This window comes from Prionailurus viverrinus, chromosome B3, assembly GCF_022837055.1.
Source record: "Prionailurus viverrinus isolate Anna chromosome B3, UM_Priviv_1.0, whole genome shotgun sequence".
Classification (NCBI taxonomy): domain Eukaryota; kingdom Metazoa; phylum Chordata; class Mammalia; order Carnivora; family Felidae; genus Prionailurus; species Prionailurus viverrinus.
The window spans coordinates 35395924-35417392 of NC_062566.1; the positions used below are offsets into that span (position 1 = coordinate 35395924).

General features: G+C 36.3%; 1 protein-coding gene across 2 annotated transcripts in view; it reads left to right on the forward strand.

The window, feature by feature from the left end:
* CLPX (caseinolytic mitochondrial matrix peptidase chaperone subunit X) overlaps nucleotides 1-15059 on the forward strand; it is a 41171-nt gene extending 26112 nt beyond the window's left edge. For both annotated transcript variants that reach the window (XM_047863544.1, XM_047863545.1), the window contains exons 7-14: nucleotides 2158-2334; nucleotides 2713-2877; nucleotides 3673-3761; nucleotides 4736-4900; nucleotides 8348-8647; nucleotides 10250-10342; nucleotides 11689-11795; nucleotides 13311-15059. In XM_047863544.1, coding sequence (XP_047719500.1) covers nucleotides 2158-2334; nucleotides 2713-2877; nucleotides 3673-3761; nucleotides 4736-4900; nucleotides 8348-8647; nucleotides 10250-10342; nucleotides 11689-11795; nucleotides 13311-13401 — 1187 coding nt within the window. In that variant the 3' untranslated portion in view covers nucleotides 13402-15059. The remainder of the gene's footprint in view (nucleotides 1-2157; nucleotides 2335-2712; nucleotides 2878-3672; nucleotides 3762-4735; nucleotides 4901-8347; nucleotides 8648-10249; nucleotides 10343-11688; nucleotides 11796-13310) is intronic.
* The last annotated feature ends 6410 nt before the right edge of the window (nucleotides 15060-21469 follow it).

The following is a 21469-nucleotide window of genomic DNA, read 5'->3' on the forward strand; positions in this document are numbered from 1 at the left end:
GGTCATGATTTCGCAGTTTCGAAAGCCCCATGTCGGGCTCTGTGCACTGACCGCACAGAGTCTGCTTGGGATTCTCTCTCTCCCTCTCTCTCTGCCCCTCTCCTGCTCCCAGTCTCTCTCTCAAAATAAATAATTTTTTTAAAAACTTAAACACATTTACTCTGTGACTCTACTGTAGTTAATATGCTTCTTGCACTTCTGTTCAAATTTTTGTTCACCTAATAATTTTTACCCCATTGGGCCAACCTACACTCGAGCAAAAGCCTCTTCCTATATTGTGACAATTCCTAACTAGATTTTGCTGAAATAAAAAAAGAAATTTTCTTTTACTGGGGACAACTAGCTAACTAACTAAACTCATGTAAGAGACAGCATTTTTTTTCCTGATATGGATTATAATGAGGCACAGCATTGTGAATTATTCGCTAATAACCATCAAATGTAGCACAATTTAAAATGTTTATTGAAAGCCTATTTTTTTAAACTTTATCTTTATTTATTTTGAGGAAGATATAGAGAACAGGCGAGGGAAGGGCGGAGAGAGAAGTAGACAGAATCCCAAGCCGGCTCTATGCTGTTAGTGCAGAGTCGGGTGTGGGGCTTGAATTCACGAACCATGAGATCGTGACCTGAGCTGAAATCAAGACTCAGATGCATAACTGACTGAGCCAGTCAGGCGCCCCTTCAATGCCTATTTTTGATGATTAGAATAAGCATTTACTTTTTTTTTTAATGTTTATTTATTTTTGAGAGAGGGAGAGTGTGAGTGGGGGAGGGGCAGAGAGAGAGAGGGAGACCAAGGATCTGAAGCTGTCTGTGCTGACAGCAGAGAGCCCAATGTGGGGCTCAAACTCACGAACCATGAGATCATGACCTGAGCTGAAGTTGGACGCTTAACCAACTGAGCCACCCAGGTGCCCCAGGATAACCATTTACTTTAAGTGTGACCCTAAGATAATTTGAAAGTGCCAGCCAGATGGAATAGGACCATAATAATAGTTATGTTAACTGAACATCTGTATATTGGTTTGATTAAAACAGTAATGCATTGGAAAGTACTGATATTCTTAATCCATTTATTAGAAACAACCTAAAAACAAATCCAGAAAATATAAACAAGTAGGATATGAGCACAGATTCCTCAAATGCTGATGATGAGGAACAGTATGGATATTTACAAATCTGGATAACTGAAAAGACTATTGGAATTCTTTCCTTCAGCCCAGAGAGTAAGAACAAAGTTGTTCTCTTTTTAGGCACCCAATTGATAAACTGATAGTTCACCAGCAATACCATTCCCATTTAGTTAAGCATTGTGTGTCTTATAAAGCGACTGGAAAGATCCATTCAAGATCCTATAAAATCAAAATTCAGATAGAACCAGGGATAGTGAGTCTTACTGTATTTGGTTCCTCTGGTAGACTCACAGAATCATTTTTTAGATGTGAAAGAGACTATAGAAGTCATATATCTTGATAATTTCATTTAATAGGTAAGGAAGCAGGCCCAGTAAAGTTAAGTGATTTGCCATGGACCTACAGCCACACAGTGATAGAAAAGGACTAGAACCCAGGTTCCCTATTTCTGTTTTAATCTTGGTTGTCTTACTGTGTTCACTGTGTTCAATGTGTCTTGCTTTTTCTATAGTCCTTCATTTGTAATGAAAAAATCTATATATGTCTTTTAAAGTGCCTCCAAATGAATTGCATTTTATTCTTATACCTTCCAACCATGTGTTTGAAATTGATAGGGCAGGTATTATTGCCATTTTCTAGGTTAGGAAACAGAAACACAAAGTTTATATGACTAGCCCAGGATCACAGATCTTTTTAGACACAATGGAAAGACCAAAGCTAAAGCTTTGTGATTGTCAGCACTGTTCTCCTTCCTTTACACTGCCTTCCCTTAAGTTAAAGGGATTTACATAAATAAGGAGGGTAAAAAGAATCCATTTATTTTACTTAAGGTTCCCTGAATAATCATATGTTTTACATTTGTGACTAGATAATTTGAGGTTTTCTTCCTTTTTAGGTAAGACAGAATATCAGAATATTTGTTTTTCTAAATATGTGTTTGGTCTTAGATTTAGGGTTTTATTGGGTATTTTTTCAAGTAAGATCAAATGAAGCTCTAATAATTTCTTTGTCATTCTTTCAGAATTGCTTCAGATTGCTGGAATTAGTCCACATGGTAATGCTCTAGGAGCATCAATGCAGCAACAGGTAAATCAACAAATACCTCAGGAAAAACGAGGAGGTGAAGTATTGGATTCTTCCCATGATGACATAAAGCTTGAAAAGAGTAATATTTTGCTGCTTGGACCAACTGGGTCAGGTAAATAACTTCCTGAAAAAATTACTCATTAAAAAAAAAAAAAGAATATAAATGATTCTGCAAGCTGTGTCTTATGATTGGGGGATTCTGGCTCTTGGGAAGAAATCTAAGGGCCAGTCCTTTGGATACATTATCAGTATCTGTGCATAGACTTCAGGCTGAATTTGAGGAATTGGCAATGCCCTTTAGCCCAATCCCTAACATCTTAATAGGAGTAATAAAAATAACATACCATTAAATCTGAACAATAGTAGAGAAAAGATGTATAAGTAATTTTTTATTATATACTATTTAGATTTAATACATTTTACATTTTTGTAGAGAAATTGTATATCAACATATTTTTCGTAAACTTTTAGTTGCTATTTCTATTTGTAGGTAAAACTCTGCTGGCACAAACTCTAGCTAAATGCCTTGATGTTCCTTTTGCTATCTGTGACTGTACAACTTTGACTCAAGCTGGATATGTAGGCGAAGACATTGAATCTGTGATTGCCAAACTGCTCCAAGATGCCAATTATAATGTAGAAAAAGCACAGCAAGGTATGTTTTCAGTATAGTTTGTCTATCCCCAGATGTAGACTATTGGGAAAGCATTAAGAGATCCTATAATTCTTGTTTTGAGTTGAGGAATAAAACTTTGTAATTGTATAAAGGTAGCTATGTTAAACATTTTCTAGCATACTAAGGACCACAAAGTTTGCTTTTGCCTTATTGTCATAAGATGGCTACTAGGGTGAAAACAGGCCAGATTATTATTCCATTAGATCCTTAATGCTATCATTATTTTTCCTGTTCTGACTTCCCTCTAGACTCCTGATCCTGGGGTGGGTTAGGAGGACAAGGACAAGGGCAAGAGAGTGTAGGATGAATCTAGAAGCAGATTAGCTTGTTGACCTACAGGATGTCCTAGATGCTGCATTTCTCCTTTCCCCATCTATCATCTGTCCTTATTTACATGAAGAGCTTGGCAAGTTCTTGTCCAAATTCCTTTAAGACAAGAGTATAGGTGGGAAAGAGTAAAAAGTTTTGCTAGTACCAGCACTGTATATACCTCCTGCTTCAAGACTATACCTTTATCTCAGCCTCGTAGAATAAAGAACCTGAAAACATTAGTGGGGTAGATAAATAATGTCAGAATTGTTATCATACCCTAGTGATGCTCTATGAAATAAATTATAAAACATTTACACAATGATGAATGGGAGATCAGGCAGTGTATTTTTATAAAATTAAGCTTTGTATATATTTGCTCTCTAGCTACTTAGTCTTTTAAAACTGAGGTTATCTTGTGTATATCATTTTCATATTATAAATAGAATCCTCCTTAAATTATAGGAATTGTCTTTCTGGATGAAGTAGATAAGATTGGCAGTGTGCCAGGCATTCATCAGTTACGGGATGTAGGTGGAGAAGGCGTTCAGCAAGTAAGCAGTTGAATATTTTGTTCAAGCCCACTAAAAGGAAGGGAATACATCAACCTCCCAAATATTGTACGTTTGGTTTCGCATTCAATTAGATTCTGTTTTGTTTATTTCTTCCACCCCAAACTCCACATACCATTTTAAAGTAGTTCAGAAAGCTGTTGGTGATTTTAAGTACCAAATTACCTTTCTTAGGAAATTAAAATTATTTTAAAGAATAGAAAAAAATGACATTTGACTTTTGTTGGTTTTATTCTTTAGAGGCCCAGTTAAACATTTCTAGATGACTCTTGAAAGTTCTGGTTCTAATTAGACATAAATGAAGTATGTACATGTATCTTATTCTTTTCACTTGACAATAGGATAAAATAGATAAAATAGTGTTTCATTTCATGGAGAGTCATAAGTGAAGTCTTAATGATCTATTTGCAACTTGACTTTTTATTGGTAACTAATTATGACATAAACTGTAGGGTAAGGAAAATTGCTTTCATTTTTATTTTGACCAAGACAAAAAGGTCACACTTATAAAATGTGCTAGATAATTTTTTTATAAAAGCCTCCCAAAATATAGGTAGTCTCAAAGTTTAATACTAGCAGTAGAAAAGAATTTTAATTTCTGTGAAAGACAAATCAACTATTTTCAAATTTTCAATGTTCCTACCATGGTTGCCTACCATCTTACAGAGTCATAATCCTGTATTTAGGTCAGAATTCTATCTTTACCATCAAGAGCAGCTTTTTAAGTTGACTATTTCCTGAGTGCATCAGGAGTCTGTAACTATTTCAAATAAATTTACGAATTGTTAGTGTGATAGTGCATTTGATTTTCATGTTAGTTGTAGCAATGTGGGAGTTTGTTTAATTATGCTCATTGACCATAACCACATTATTTTCCCCTTTGAATTTCATTATCTAAAGTACAATAAATAATACACTTACACAATGATGTTATAAATCATTTATTCTTTATTTAGGGGTTATTAAAACTACTAGAAGGCACGATAGTTAATGTTCCAGAAAAGAATTCCCGCAAGTTACGTGGAGAAACAGTACAAGTTGATACAACAAACATCCTGTTTGTTGCATCTGGTGCTTTCAATGGCTTAGACAGAATCATCAGCAGGAGGAAAAATGAAAAGGTAAGTTTTTCTGAAGGGTTATTAGGATGGAGCACTTCTTCATATCTGCAAGGTACATGCCTAGTAACTATTTGTTGATTGATTACAATAAAATGTAATGTCAACATAGTGTCAGGCAGCCCAAAACACACCAGTATTTTCCATGTTTTTGTGTTTTACATAATCGGTAACCACAAATGATTTCTTTTATATAACATAATATTCTACCTAAATGAATATATCATAGATCAACTGTGCTACATTGCTTGCTTTAAGTCTCCTTGGCTTTGTACCCACTAGTGTAAGTAGTAGTTTAGTAGCAGTAAAAAAATAATGCTGCTGATGGGATGGTTGCCTGTGGTGGTTCTTTGGATAGCCTAGATAAGAAAAAACTCACGTACTATACTAACCGAATCATGTAATGCTGTTATTCCTCAGTATCAGGCCTTATTCAACATGGATAAGGTTAGATTTTAATTTTTCATGTTAATTTGTTTTTGCTTTTGAAATTCTGCTTAGACTGACAAATTGGAAGAAATCATTTCATTGTGTGTACATGAGAGAGAAAGAGGGAGGGAGATAACTTTATATTTAAAATTCTGGGGGTGCCTGTCTGGCTCAGTCACTAGAGCATGAGACTTGTGATCTTCGAGACGTGAGTTTATGCTCCATGTTGGGTGTAGAGTGTACTTTAAAAAAACAAAGAACATGTTCTGATACTTAATTATAATTAGCTATTCCAAAAAGAATTTGAAACTTGGAACATGTAGAAAAGAACAGTTAAAAGTAATGTCCAAAAAGAGATCAGAAACATGTAGAAGGAAGGTTTAGGTTGTAGGTCGTTTGAACTTCTTAACAAAAAGTAGGGAGACATCTTGGGCTCTAGTTCTAATTATCTGAAAGAGGAAGTGTATGAGGTCTTCAGGAGAGACAGAGATTGAAAACGAGTTTGTCAGGGTGCCTGAGGGGCTCACTCAGTTGAGTTTCCAACTCTTGATCTCAGCTCAGGTGTTGAGCTCGGGGGTGTGGGGGGAAAAAAAAAGAGTTTGTCACATAGATCTTTATGAAAAAGAGAGAGATGTAAGACAGTCGTCAGTAGTGATTTTACAGAGGATTAAATACATCCATGTGGCTATTTTTATCAACTCTTACTGAAAGCCAGGGGTACAATATTAAATACTGCACCTTTATTCCAACCATATCAGACTGCTTGCATTCCTAACTTTTATTCCTCTTGCCTTTGTTCATGCCTTCCCCTACCTCAATCAAGTTGGCAAATATATGTTCATCTTTTAAGACTCAGTCTGTTAAGATGATCTTGATAACAGATGATCAGTCTGTTATCAAGTCTGATAAACTGGTCAGGCAGTCTATCTGTGAAGGCTTTCTTGATCATCTTCTACCCTCCCTCCCTGCTATATGCCTCTTTTCCTACTTCCACTGCTACAGTCCTGTACAGTCCTGTGATGCTTTTAACGCCTTCATGTGTTCTCACTCTGAGTAAGCCCCTTTAGGATAATGGCTGTCTTCAGGTTTGTATTTCCAGTGTTTTATAATGTTTTGTAAATTATATATATATAATTGTAAATTATATATATTATATAATACATATTTATATTATATAAATTATAAACATTAATATTTATATTCAATATATTAAATTTAATATAATTTAATGTATTTAATATTTATGTAATAAGTTAAATTTAATAATATTAAATAAATTTAATATATATGAAATATATATTTATATAAATTATAAATTATGTATTATATAATTTACAAAACATATAACATAAAATGTGTGTATGTATTTTTATATATGTTTATATATATATATAATAAATACTTACATATATTATATATATAGTATTGAATGGAAGGTGGTTTGTTTTTTTTTTTTTCTGATACACTACTGTCCATGTGGAGAGTCAGAGGAGTGGATTTTTTTTTTTTTAAGTTTATTTATTTTGAAAGAGCGAGTGACTGAGGGAGGCACAGAAAGAAGGAACAAGAGAGAATCCCAAGTGGGCTCCACACTGCCAGGGCAGAGCCCAGTGTAGGGCTCAAACTCACAAACAGTGAGATCACGACCTGAGGTGAAACCAAGAGTCAGTCGGACACTTAACTGACTGAGCCACTCAGGAGCCCCAAGGAATAGATTTTTAACTTAGGCTGACCATGTGCTTCTCTTATACTTCTGACAAAAGCTGTATGAAATACCAAAATGTCAAAACATTCTGATGGTTGCCTAGAGTATATTTCTTTTATACTGACTGAAGCAAGATCCATACACCTTAGATACCCAGCTTTTTTTTTTTTTAAACAATGGGTGTTTTTTGTTTTTGTTTTTAGATTTTATTTTTGTAAGTAATCACTATAGTCAGTGTGGGGTTTGAACTCACAGTCTGAGATCAAGTCACATGCTCCACCAACTGAGCCAGCGAGGTACCCCTGCAGCAAAAAGCTGCAGCAAAGTAGTATTCTTGTTTGATGTCGTTCTTATATGTTTTTTATAAAATCAGAATTATTCTCATAGGTTGATGTATGCTGCAACCTCAGATCATGATTTTAATAGAATGCTTAGCAGTGACTTAAGACACTTGTGCATAATTTCCTCATAAGGCTGCTTGTTCCTTAGTCACTACTACTACTTGTTTACGCTATTACAAAATTAACTTTGGTTACAAAGTAATTACTATCTCCGTTTTTATAGTTCTTACACATTTTATTACTTTTTAATTAAAATTTTTTTACATTTATTAATTTTTGAGAGAGAGACACAGAGTGAGCAGGGGAGGGGCAGAGAGACAGGGAGACACAGAATCTGAATCAGGCTCCAGGCTCTGAACTGCCAGCAGAGAGCCCGACCTGAGGCTCAAACTCATGAACCGTGAGATCATGACCTGAGCTGAAGTCAGACGCTTAAGCCACCCAGGCATCCCTTAATCTTTTATTTTTTAGGGAGAGCATATAAGCAGCAGGGAGGGGGCGGGGGGGGGGGGGAAGAGAGAGAGAGAGTGCAAGCAAACGGGAGGAACAGAGAGAGAGAGAGGGAGACAAAGAATCCAAAGCAGGCTCCAGGCTCTGAGCTGTCATCACAGAGCCTGACATGGGGCTCAAACTCATGAACTGTGAGATCATGACCTGAGCAGAAGTCGAACGCTAAATCAACTGAGCCACCAGGCACCCCTAGAATTCATTCTTTGAGAGTTGGTTATTAAATGGTGGTTTAGTTCTCAATTCTGAAGACAGATAGGCCTGAGTTCAAATCCTGGATTTACCACTTACCGCAAGGAGAGCTTGGTCAAGGTACTTAAGCTCTCCAAGCTCATTTTCTTTACTTATAAAATGTGAATGATAATAGAACTTTCTTCTATTACAAAGGTCATGTGAGAAATATATGCAGAGTACTTAGTACAATGCAATTTCATTCTAATATTTATAATACCTGTCTTTTCTTGGCAGTATCTTGGATTTGGAACGCCATCTAATTTGGGAAAAGGCAGAAGGGCTGCAGCTGCTGCAGACCTTGCCAATCGAAGTGGAGAATCAAATACTCACCAAGACATTGAAGAAAAAGATCGATTATTACGTCATGTTGAAGCCAGAGATCTCATTGAATTTGGCATGATTCCCGAGTTTGTGGGACGGTTGCCTGTGGTAGTTCCTTTGCATAGCCTAGATGAGAAAACACTTGTACAAATACTAACTGAGCCACGTAATGCTGTTATTCCTCAGTACCAGGCCTTATTCAGCATGGATAAGGTTAGATTTTTATTTTTCATACTTAGTTAATTTATGGGTTTTTGCTGTTGGAACTCTGCATAAATTAGCTCAACAAAAAGCAAAAGCAGTCCTCCTTATCCAGAATACCAGCCTATACCTGGTATTTCTATACCTCACTAAATGTGGATCTAAGTATTGGGAAAGGCATCGTGTTACATTAAACATTTAGGAGTTGGCTTTAGTTTTTTTTCTTAATTAAAATTGTTAATGAAGCTTAAAGCCTAAGTATACATATATAGAGAGAGAATTTATACCAGTAGCCTACCCCCTACCCCTCAAGCCATACACACAGGATTGTCCTTTCAGCCTTAAAATTCTAAATGCTTTTGTTAAAACATACTGTGTATATTTTTATATACTTTTGTCTAAAGTTCTATCACCTTCCACATCTACTTCTGTGTAACCACACATCCAATCCCACATCCCCACAATTCCGATCACATAGCTTATGTTTGGGGTTTTATGAACTTAGGGTCTTTAAATATCAGTTTCTTTCTCTTCATTCCACTGCCATTACCTCATGTCAAGCTCCTTTATCATTCTTTACATTGACCTATGCATTTGGCTCCTAATTGGCTTCCCTGTCTCAAGTCTGCTTCTGACCACCACCACCAGAATATCATTATCTTCCTTTTTTTACTTCCAGAATGCATCATTTTTATATTATTGAACATAGTGCCCAGCAAATAGATATTCTTAATAAATATCTAGTGAATGAATAAATACAACGCTAGTTATTTTAGTCCTCTCCTTAAATCCTTCAGTGGTCCCCTTGCCTCATTTTAACGCTCCCACACTGGTGCTCCCTTAGCACCATGTGCATATGCTGTGCTATAAATGCTAGTTTGCTTATTTGTCACCACCCAGTAGAACTTAAGTTCCTTGATGGCAAAAATGGTAATTCATCATTTAGTCTCTAATATGTAGACACATAGGCGTCCAATAAATGTTGAATAAGGTCCTAGAAAGTCCATGTTAATCTAGAAAACATCTTCAAAGACTAATGACAAATTTGTGATTCAGAATACTATTGCCTTCTCATAGGTTAATTGAGAGAAACAAGTGCTTGAAGGTGAGGTTCTAAGGCACTATGAGAGAGAATTGCCTTGCTTAAATATTGCATTTTCTGGAAGTAGAAATTAGTAACCAAAATTTGTTTAACACCAAAATTTTGTGAAGTCTGATGTTCCAAAAGGATTTTGATTTATGTTTTTTGGGTATGTTAATAAATTTAGTATCAGTAATTTGAACTCTGTTTTGAAATTTGTGGTAATTTAGACAGACTTGTCTAAAGTTTTGCCTTTGTGTTCTGTAGGATGAGAGGGTGGTTAGTAACACTATAAAATGAATGATGAGTAGAGTATTTTCTAAGAAGAAAGTGATAGTCAAAAAATGCTTTAGTCTGAAAAGGGATAGGGTCAGTCTTTATCTGTAAAGTTAGGGCACTAGTCCCTTTTTGTTCTACAAAGACTAGGAATGATGGTAGGTAGTAATAGTTAATAGATCAAATGCTCTATAGCTGTCTTAGGAAAATATCATCAAGTATTATCTAAGTTCTGATTTCTTTTTATGTATTTGTAGTGTGAACTGAATGTTACTGAGGATGCTTTGAAAGCTATTGCCAGATTGGCACTAGAACGAAAAACAGGTGCACGAGGCCTTCGGTCCATAATGGTAAGTTGGCATTATTATACAAAACGAGATTATTTCTTGGTCTGGGTTTTGCAAATATTAAGCCTCCATGTTACTTCTTTGGAAGCATATCCAGAGAACTGGCCTGATGTTGTTTCTTATGGTTTTTTTTTTTTTTTTTTGTCTCAGTAGATTATATTTTTTGTTATTATAAAAAAGGAACTTTAAAGCATTTGCAATAAAGGATGCACACATAGTACCATTAATGAAATAGAGAAAATCTAGGAAGGACAGTTTAGAAAATTTTACTCCGGCCTTTTGACTAAATTCCCAGAGTACCTTCTCAGACCCACTGAAATCCTCATTCTTTTCTGTTTATTTATTTGAAATTAAATTGCAGATATCATGGTATTTTACCCCTAAATTCTGTCATATGATAGCAACTCACTATTTTTTATTTTGTTACAAATTCTAGTGACCCAGCCTATTTTCTGCCATCATCCACTTTATTGTTTTAAGAATTTCACTGCTAATTATTACTTCTCTCATCTCAAAAGGACTTTTTTATTGGAGCTACACATGTATCACAGACAGTCTGAGATTATATTCTCTAATGAAGGCCTGGACTTCAGGTGTTACTGATTAAGGACAGATTTATAAACATGCAAACTAGAAGAGTAGGTGATATAGTTAACATTTTTAAAGAAATTTTATGGGGACACCTGGGTGGCTTAGTCAGTTAAGCATCCGACTTTGGCTCAGGTAATCATCTCATGGTTTGTGGGTTCGAGCCCTGCATCGGGCTGTGCGCGGACAGTGCGTTGCCTACTTGGGATTCCCTGTCTGCCCCTGCCCTGCTCTCTCTCTCCCTCTCTGTCTCTCTCTCTCGATCTCAAAAAAAGAAAGAAACCTTATGTACTTTTTTAAAGATCTACTGTATTTTCCTTAAATCTACTGCAACAAAACAAGTGGTTATTTGAAGTCATAGTTCAAAATTGAAGAGTTTGATAGAGATGGTTTAGGATTAAATCATTTTCATAGTAAGGATTACCAGTTGACTTCTTTGGTAACGCCAGGAATGCTGAGGAACATCTGAATCCAGAAGTGTAGTCTTTTTATATGTGCATGGTGACCTAAATAGGCAGAACTACAGATAAATAGCTTTCCCTTATAAAATGAATTCTCTCTGAATTTAGTCAGCAGCTGCTTTAATATGAAGAATGTGAAAGCTTTTACAGTGATATTTTTTCAACATTCAGTTCCTGGTGCATAATAAGGATTCAGTAATATTTGTTGAGTTAATGAATTTGATTGGTGGTCTATGGAATATAAGTATTTTCTGTGTAACCTCAGTTTCCCATGTAATTTATCACTTTTTATCTCTTTAGGAAAAGCTGTTACTAGAACCAATGTTTGAAGTTCCTAATTCTGATATCGTATGTGTGGAGGTTGATAAAGAAGTAGTAGAAGGGAAAAAGGAACCAGGATATATCCGGTAAAGTGTATTGTCAAGCTAGACCAAATCTAAAAGTTAAAATCAGCTCTTTATTGCTATGGTTTATTGGTCTGTCACAAAAATTGCATACTTATATTCATAAGGGAAGTAATAATCTCAAATTTTCTATAGAAAAAATGTTCTAATTTTGGTTTATAGAATAATAGTATTTTGTGAGTCTGAAATTTGATCTTTAAAATTAGCCTATACTTTATGGGGCGTCTGGGTGGCTCAGTCAGTTGAGCGTCCGACCTCAGCTAAGGTCATGATCTCGCGGTCTGTGAGTTCAAGCCCCACGTCAGGCTCTGTGCTGACAGCTCAGAGCCTAGAACCTGCTTCGGATTCTGTGTCTCCCTCTCTCTCTGCCCCTCCCCCACTCATGCTCTGTCTCTCTCTATCTCAGAAATAAATAAACATTAAAAAAATTTTTTTTAATTAGCCTGCACTTTTTTCCTGTAAGTAACAAGTATAAGAGACATAAAAGTCATCCAAATGAAGAGATTTAAATGAACTTTGCTGCTAATTCTGCCATTTATGAGTGACTTGATTCATGTCTTTCACAAATTTTTCTGTTGTATCACATCAGTTGACAGATTTGACACATTTTTCGCTGCTTCATTTATTTATCCCAGGGGTCAGCAGAGTTTCTAATAGAGGGCTAGATGAATACCACAGGGATGTACAAGTCTGTATTGCAGCTACTCACCACTGCCTTCATAGCATAATCATAAATGAATGAACATGTCTGTGTTCCATTAAACCTTTATTTACAAAAACAGATGATGAGCTTTATTTGGCCTGCAGGCTGTACTTTACTGACCTGACCTATTCAATAAATATTTCTTGTACAGTGCTTGACAGTAATGTTACATACCAAAAATTAGATCTCTGTTTTAACTAAGTCACAAGGTATGTTATGTTTTATGTTTGCGTATCTTCTAAGATAATTTAGGAGGAAATTGTTAGTTATTCAGAGACATAGTCTTTTATTGGTTGATAACAATATAGAAAGAAGTTGTGGTGGTCTGATCATAATTTTAAATTGAGGCAAATCAGATTTGGTCAGAAGCTGTAGCTTTCTTTCCTATAGATATATGCTAAATGTCAAGCATTTGAGTTGAAATAATAGATTCTACTTTTTTTCTGGAGAAATGGATTTTTTAAGACTTCACAGTTGAAGCCTTGTCAACTTATTTCAGGAATAAATTTGTTAGGGAAAATATTGGGAAATTACTTGCAACTCTTGGCTATGTGATCTAAATGTTTCCCAAATTTCACCACTAAGCAATCTGAATATTAAAAGTGCTCTTAATATCTTACTTTTTTTGTGTGTTCTTTTTAGCTAGGTGGGTTAATACATTATTTTGAGTCTAGAAATCATGTTTATTTAAATCCTAATTTAAATTTAATTTTATTAAATTTTAATTTAAATAAATTTGTTTTAAACAATTTATTTAAAAATTTTTTAAAAACCTAATTTTTATTTTTAAAAAACCTGATGACTTTTTATTATAGGGCTCCAACAAAAGAATCCTCTGAAGAAGAATATGACTCTGGAGTTGAAGAAGAAGGATGGCCTCGCCAAGCAGATGCAGCAAACAGCTAAACTGTCAGACTTCCGTCCTGTATATAAAACTTTTCCTTCTTTTGTTTAGAATCGTAAATGTCTCTACAGTCTGACATTAAAAGCATTGGATCTATCTTGGATATCATACATGGTCAGAAGCCTTTAGGATAAAAATGAGATCATGTACATTATGTAACATCACATTGATTTAATACAAAGGACATCGTGTGGACTTTAATGATACAACGTTCAGAGATAAAATGTACATTATTTTGGTTCAGTTTTTTAAAAATATGCTTTAACAAAATTCTTAGGAGTCCCTTTAAGCAATGCAGGTGTTGCAGTAACTGTGGATTTTACAATAATGTTACTCTACAAATGGGAAAATAAATTCTTTAAAATTGAAGATCAAGATACCATTTTTTAGTTTATCCTTTTTCTACCCATATTTGTTTCCTGAAAATATTGGAATTTTATTCATCTTGAAAATTGGAACAGGTAGTTTCCAAGTAGTTAAAAATTTCATGGAAAAAGTACCCTAAAGAACTATATTTTGCTGATTTGTTTTGCTATGTTCTTGGTCTTATCTGCTAATGCATGATACCAACTTTCCAACTGGTACTATAAAAAGGGCCATTATTCCCTTGCTGACTTGTCTGATTTATTTACCATCTTTGATCCATTTTAGTACTATGAGTGTGCAGATAGAATTGAAGTCTGCCTTAAATCTTCAGGAAAAGACCATCTAATTCTAAAAGTAGCATGCAGCATCAGTCATAGTAACAGCCATGTGTTAAACTAAATAAAATACCCTAATATTGTGCACTTACCAAATTACTCAGCTAGTTTTGTTTTGTTTTGTTCTTTGATCCTAGGTATCTAATTCCTTGTCTTCATAGAACATTAAAGAAAATCTATGCTTTGCTGTCAGCAGAAATGAATGTGTTCACATTAAAATATAAGTTCTTAACCTTCTTTATATAACAAAACTAAACAGTGGGGAAAATTTGGAGGGACTTAACAATGGAAGTTACTTCATTTGATTCTATAAATATTAAAATATTTGGGTATCTTTTAAGGTTGATGATACAAATTTCTATGCTATTCACTCAGTTCAACCTCATTTGAAAGTATTTAAATCAGAGTACATTTAAATATTTGTCTTCATTATTTGGTTTATAGACACTTGAGTTTTCCTCTTACCCCCTTTTTCTTAGGAAAAGAACCTCAAGCAGATTCTAAATCCTGTTGATGAAAAGTTGGGCTTTCTATGATGTAATAAGAGATGTGAGATATCTATTTATGGCTGGGTAGGACCAGAAATGCACTTTTGCAGAATGTTTAAACCTGTTTGCTATAATATGGAACAGAAACAGGTATCCTTCTTAGTCTCTCTAGCAATGGTTAAAGTTTTTCTCAGGAAGTCTTTCATATTATAACTGTTCACTATCTTTTTCTTATAGCATCATCATTTTCCTTTTTGTAGAGTGAAAATTGGAGTAGCTACTAAATATATTAAGGGTAATCCTCCAGAAATGGACTGGGAGACATTTTAGTCACAACAACTTACATTTGGTTTTGGAAGTTGTTAACAAAGCATAATTGATGTTTTTAAATCAAACAAACTGAGTATAACTACGATTTGTACTTGAAACTTATGTTTTGGCATTTGAATAAAACAGAAGTACTAAATGAAAGCGAGTGTGGTGGTGGTATGTCCATATGTAGTGCCAGTTTTTATTATTTTTTAAATGTTTATATATTTTGAGAGAGAGTAAGCGAGCACAAGCAGGGGAGGAGCAGAGAGAGAGGCAGAGAGAGAATCCCAAGGGGCTCTGCACTATCAGCGCAGAGCCCAATGTGGGGCTCTAACTCACTGTCCATGAGGTCATGACCTGATCCAGCTTAACCGACTGAGTTACCCAGGTGCCCTGTAGTGCCATTTTTAAAAGGACACAGATAAGAGCTGCATTATTCTAGTGATTGGTTAATCATTGGCACCTTCATATCCCTCTAATAAATTCCACAAAGTTGTAGATTTCACAAAGTCTGTTATTAAAGTTTATGTTAAGCATTTATTGAAAATCCTCCCTTGAATGTCCTGCCTAGGCCCCACATTAGACTAGACCAAGTTTTTCAAGAAGATTACTAGTCTACTAGGGGATGCAAACAAAAACATCAGGGCATCATAATAGAAATGAGGTAGGTCTGGGTGTGGTGACACAAAAGGTGGTAATGGCCCAGACGGATCTGGACCATCAAGTAGGAATTTGCCAGAAAGAAATAATGAAAATTAAATCAAAATCTCAATAAATGTGAAACAACTAGGGAGCTTTAGGAGTTGAGAAATCCCAAGCTTATTTTTCACATGTCTTTTCAAGTATACCGTTAAGTTCCACTAAGGTGAAGACTGCATATTTTGTTAACTATAATCAGCACCAACCATAATGTCCCATATATTTGGTGCTCCATACACTTTAAAACAATAGAATATCTTGTATGCCAGGGGCACCTGGCTGGCTCAGTCGGTTGAGCATCTGACTTCGGTTCAGGTCATGATCTTGCGGTTCGTGAGTTCGAGCCCCATGTCAGGTTCTGTGCTGACATCTCAGAGCCTGGAGACTGCTTCCAATTCTGTGTCTCCAAATTTTTTTTAGAAGAATATCTTGTATGCCAGGTTAAGTTGTAATTTTATACAGAAAGTAGTAGGCATTATTAAAAGAGTATTAACCAGGAGAATTGGGCATTGTTAGATGTGTGTTTTATAGATTGTTGGGAAGGGAAGGCTCTGAGGAAAATGGAGGGAAACAGGACCAGAGGCCTAGTTGTGGACATTTCCTCCAGCACTTGCCCCTCTATTTCCAACCTCATCACTTTCCTCCTGTTTTTCAGATCAGCTCTCATCATAATAAACAGAACTCCTATGAATTCACATCCACTCCACAATAAAAATTGGTCTTGCTGTTTCTAGTTCCCTTTCAGGCTTTGGTTCTGGGTAAGATGACCAGCTTTTGGAAGGTTTTGCACAGAGAAATGACATAACCTGACTTAAGTTTTAAAAGACCACTCAGGTTGCAGTATAAGTGAACAGACTATAAAGGAACAAGGATGAAATCAGACACACTCAGGCCTATTTAAAGAAGATAATGGGGCGCCTGGGTGGCTCAGTTGGTTGGGTATCTGACTTTGGCTCAGGTCATGATCTCAACGTTCCGTGAGTTCGAGCCCCACGTCGGGCTCTGTGCTGACAGCTTGGAGCCTGCTTCAGATTCTGTGTCTCCCTCTCTCTCTGCCCCTACCCTGCTCATGTTCTGTCTCTCTCTTTCTTAAAAATAAATAAACATAAAAATATTAAAAATATGTATATATATAATGGGTTGGACTAAGGTGATAGCAGTGGAAATGGAAGAACAGATTGGGTAAGTGTTTGCAAACCTGTCTGATAAAAAGTGGTAATCCTATGTTCTTCAAAGGGAGAACTCAGTATTATAAAGATGTCTATTAACCCTATAGTTATAAATTTAATATTGCAATAAAATGCCAAAAATTTTTTAAATTTCTAAAATTTATGGAAAAGTAAACAAGAATGATAAGCAAAATGATAGTGTGCACTCATATAGTGCTTACTCTGTGTTACTCTGCATGCATTTAATGCAACAACTCTATGAAGTAGATGCTATTATCAACCCTTCTTATAAACTGAAGCCCTGACTGGGTAAGTAGCTTTTCCAAGGTGACATAACTAGTAAATAACAGGATTTAACCCCAGGTAGACTGGTTCCAGAACCTCTCCATTTAACCACACTGAAAGAAGAATGAAGAGGGGCTGCCTCTTCTATTAAAAAAAATTATATATATATATATAGAGAGAGAGAGAGAGAGAATACAAATGTATATTACATATACACACACATATATATACCTTATGCTATACATATATTATAAAGTTTTAAAAGCTTAAGTGTGTAACAGTGCACGAATGAACGGACCAATGGAAAAGAAAAACCAGAAATACATATGCAAATTTAGAATTCGAAAAGAATGAAGCCAAATACATATGGGAATTTAGTATTGGAAAAGGTGATACTTCAAATTAATGAGAAAAAGAATATTTAGTAAATGATATTGACAACTGAGTATCTAGAAAATATAAGTTATAACTTACCTAATACAGTTTTAGATAAAAATAGGAGCCTTTAGGGGCGCCTAGGTGGCTCAGTTGGTTAAGCATCCGACTCTTGATCTTAATTCAGGTCTTGATCTTGGGGTCATGAGTTCAAGCCTCACATTGGGCTCTGCACTAGGTGTGAAGTCCACTTAAAAAAAATTGAAGCGTTTAAGTATTTTGTACAGTATTACAAAAAATGAAACAAGTAAAATACAGAACATTATTAAAAAATCTCAGAAATATAAGAAGTCTCTTAGAAGGTGGGGTCAGGCATTGATCTGTTCTCATGGTATAGATCTGGACTCTTACCCAACGGGTCATCTATTATTGCTTTGAATAGCGAAGATTTAATCATGTGATGCTGGAGCAATTGGACATCCAAAGGGATGGAGGTGGAGAACCTCAACCTAAGTTTCACACCTTATACAAAAATTAACTCAGGGGGTGCCTGGGTGGCTCAGTCAGTTAAGCATCTGACTCCTGATTTCGGCTCCGGTCATGATCCCAAGGTTGTGGGATCGAGCCTTACATCCGTACTCAGTGTGGAACCTGCTTAAGATTCTCTCTCTCTCCCTCTGCTCCTCTCCTCAATATATATATATTAGAAATATTTTTTAATTAACTCAAAATGGATCACAGACTTACATACTTACATGTAAACCTATAAAACTTTTAGAAAAAGCACACGAGAAAAATTTCAGGATGTAGAGCTAAGAATTCTTTATCTGACTCCAAAAGAATGATCCATAAAAGAAAAAAACTGGTAAGTTGGACTTCATTAAAATTAAGGACTTAAGTTCTATTAAAAAAAAAAAAACAAATCCTGTTAAGGGGATTAAAAGACAAGCTATAAACTGGGAGAAAATATTTGTAAGCCACATATCAAAGGACTTGTATCTAGAACACATACATAAAGAACTCTTAAATATCAACAGTAAGAAAAACAATCCAATTAGAAAATGGGCAAAAGATATGATCAGACATTTCAATGAAAAGGATATACAGATGGCAAATAAGCATATGAAAAGATGTCCAACACTAGCCATTAAGGAAGTACAAAAATAAAATAAAAACTAGTAACACAAATGCTAGTGAGAATGCAAAGAAACTGGATCACCCCATATTGCTGGTGGACTGTAAAATGGTGCAGCCATTCTGGAAATAATTTGTCAATTTCTTTAAAAACTAAACATGCAACTGGGGCATCTGGATGGCTCAGTCAGTTAAGTGTCTGAGTCTTGATTTCAGCTCAGGTCATCATCTCACTGTTCATGAGATCGAGCTCTGAGTTGAGCTCTGTGCCTACTGCGCAGAGCCTGCTTAGGCTTCTCTCTCTCCTCTCTCTGTCCCTCCCCTGGCTCTCTCTCTCTCTCTCTCTCTCTCTCTCTCTCTCTCTCTCACACACACACACACACACACTCTGTCTCCCAAAATAAATAAACTTTTAAAAAAATAATAAAAAAACTAAACATGCAATTGCCGTATGACCCTGCAGTTGCACTCCTGGGCACTTATCCCAAAGATTTTCATTTAACATAAAAACCTGTATACAAATGTTTATAGCAGCTTTATTCATGATAACCCCAAAGTAGAAACAACCCAGATATCCTTCAATAGGTGAATGATTTTAAAAGTGGTTTCATTTTAGCACCCGGCCGACTCAGTTGGAGGAGCTTGTGACGCTTGATCTTGGGCACATGAGTTAGAACCCCACATTAGGCATAGAGATACTTAAATGCATAAAAACTAAAAAAAAAGTGATTTCATTTTATTCATACCTTTTTTGTACACATTTATTAAAAAGGAACACTATTGGGGCGCCTGGATGGCGCAGTCGGTTAAGCGTCCAACTTCAGCCAGGTCACGATCTCGCGGTCCCTGAGTTCGAGCCCCGCGTCGGGCTCTGGGCTGATGGCTCAGAGCCTGGAGCCTGTTTCCGATTCTGTGTCTCCCTCTCTCTCTGCCCCTCCCCCGTTCATGCTCTGTCTCTCTCTGTCCCAAAAATAAATAAACGTTGAAAAAAAAAATTTTTTTTTAAAAATAAAAAGGAACACTATTGATACAACACCCTGAATAAATCTCCAGAAAATTATGCTGAGTGAAAGCAGAGAATTCCAAAAGGTTGTGTAATGCATGATTCCATTTACATGACATTCTTGAAAGGACAAAGTTATATGAAGAACAGGTTAGTGGTTGCCAGGGGGTGTGGTTATAAAAGGGGAAATGAAGGATCCTGGAAGCTATGGAAAGGAAATGTTCTGTATCTTGACTATATCAATGTCAATATCTGGGTTGTAATATTGTACTACAGTTTTGGAAGGTATTACCATTGGTAGGAACTGGGATGAAGAGTACACATGATCTCCCTCTATTATTTCTTACAACTGCACACGAATATACAATTATCTCAAAATAGTTTAATTTTAAATATCTAATTGATGGGGTTTGGGGGTGATGGTGGGATTCTGAGCCAACAGCCAAGAAGGAATTCTTGAAGACATCTTTGGTGCAAAAAGGTGTTTTTACTAAACACGGGACAGGACCTGTGGACAGAAAGAGCTGCACTGGGATTGTGACGGGTAACTGATTATATACCCTCATGTTGGGAGTGGGGTTAAGGACAGCGTAAGTCTCTAAGAAATTTTGGAGGCAAGGATTCCAGGACCTTGAGGGGCTAGCTGTTGTTAGGAAAATGGCATTTATTACCGTTTAGTAAAAATGGTATTTATCTCTCTGTTATGAGACCCTTCAGATGTATATCAGGGGACCACAAGCTTGGAATATGATTCCCAGCATATACCTTGGGGGAGTTGAGATAAAGGAAGTTTCCAAAGGTAAGGGAATTTTTCATTTGCCTTAGTTTCCCACATAACCATGGCAAGCACTTAAACCCCTTTCCACCTTGGGCAGGGCAAGTAGGTGGTGGTGGTGCTAGTTTGTATTTTGCTCTCAGCTGTGTTATGTTCCCTCATCATTAATCATGTGGCATGGTCTTTCCTTCCCCTCCAGTGGTTTTCCATTGTTCTTAAGATATGAGATCCTAGAATGCTAAAATCTGTCCTCCTCCCAGGACTGCCAGCTCCCTTCAGGCTTTCTGTGTTCCATCTGAGAAGGAGAACAAAGGAAAAAGGAAGTGTAGATAAAATTAAATTTCCTTACAACTTGCAGCCCTTTGACATAGTTGAGACACGCAGATTATGACATTCCTCCAGGAACTCTCAACTGTCTTAATACTTTACTAGAGGCAAAAAGCAACCTTAGCTTAACAATAACCAGACCTGCAGGACACTGCAAGTCCTCGTTAACATATGAAAGTCCTTTTGGAGGGGCACCTGGCTGGTTCAGTTGGTTGAGCCTCCGACGTCAGCTCAGGCCACGATCTTGCATTGGGCTCACTGCTGTCACTCCTGAAGGACTGTCTCTACCCCACCTTCCAACTTAAAAGTATATAACCAATTGCTCTTCACAATTCCAGTATAGATCTTTCAGCCCACGGTCCTGTCCCATGCTTTAATGAAACCACCTTTTTTGCACTGAAAACATCTCAAGAATTCTTTTTTGATCGTTCGCTCTGGGACGCCAACATCACATCACATCCATAACTGGCATTCTTTCAGCTCCCTGGCTTGACCTTCTGGGGAGTTTTTGCAAATGCTGTTCCTGATGGGGTTTTGGAGTGATGGTGGGGTCTGAAGCCCACGGCCAAGAAAGAATTCTTGAGATGTCTTTGATACAAAAAGGTGATTTTTTTAAAGCACAGGGACAGGACCCATGCGCAGAAAGAGCTGCCTGGACCGTGAGGCAAGAGTGGTTATATACTTGGGAGTTGGTGAAGGTAAAGTCAATGGGAAGTTTCCAAAGTTATATGCTAAAGGCTCACAGGATTCTGGAGGCTTAACTATTGTCAAGCTAAGGTTGTTCTAACAAAAAACATTAATC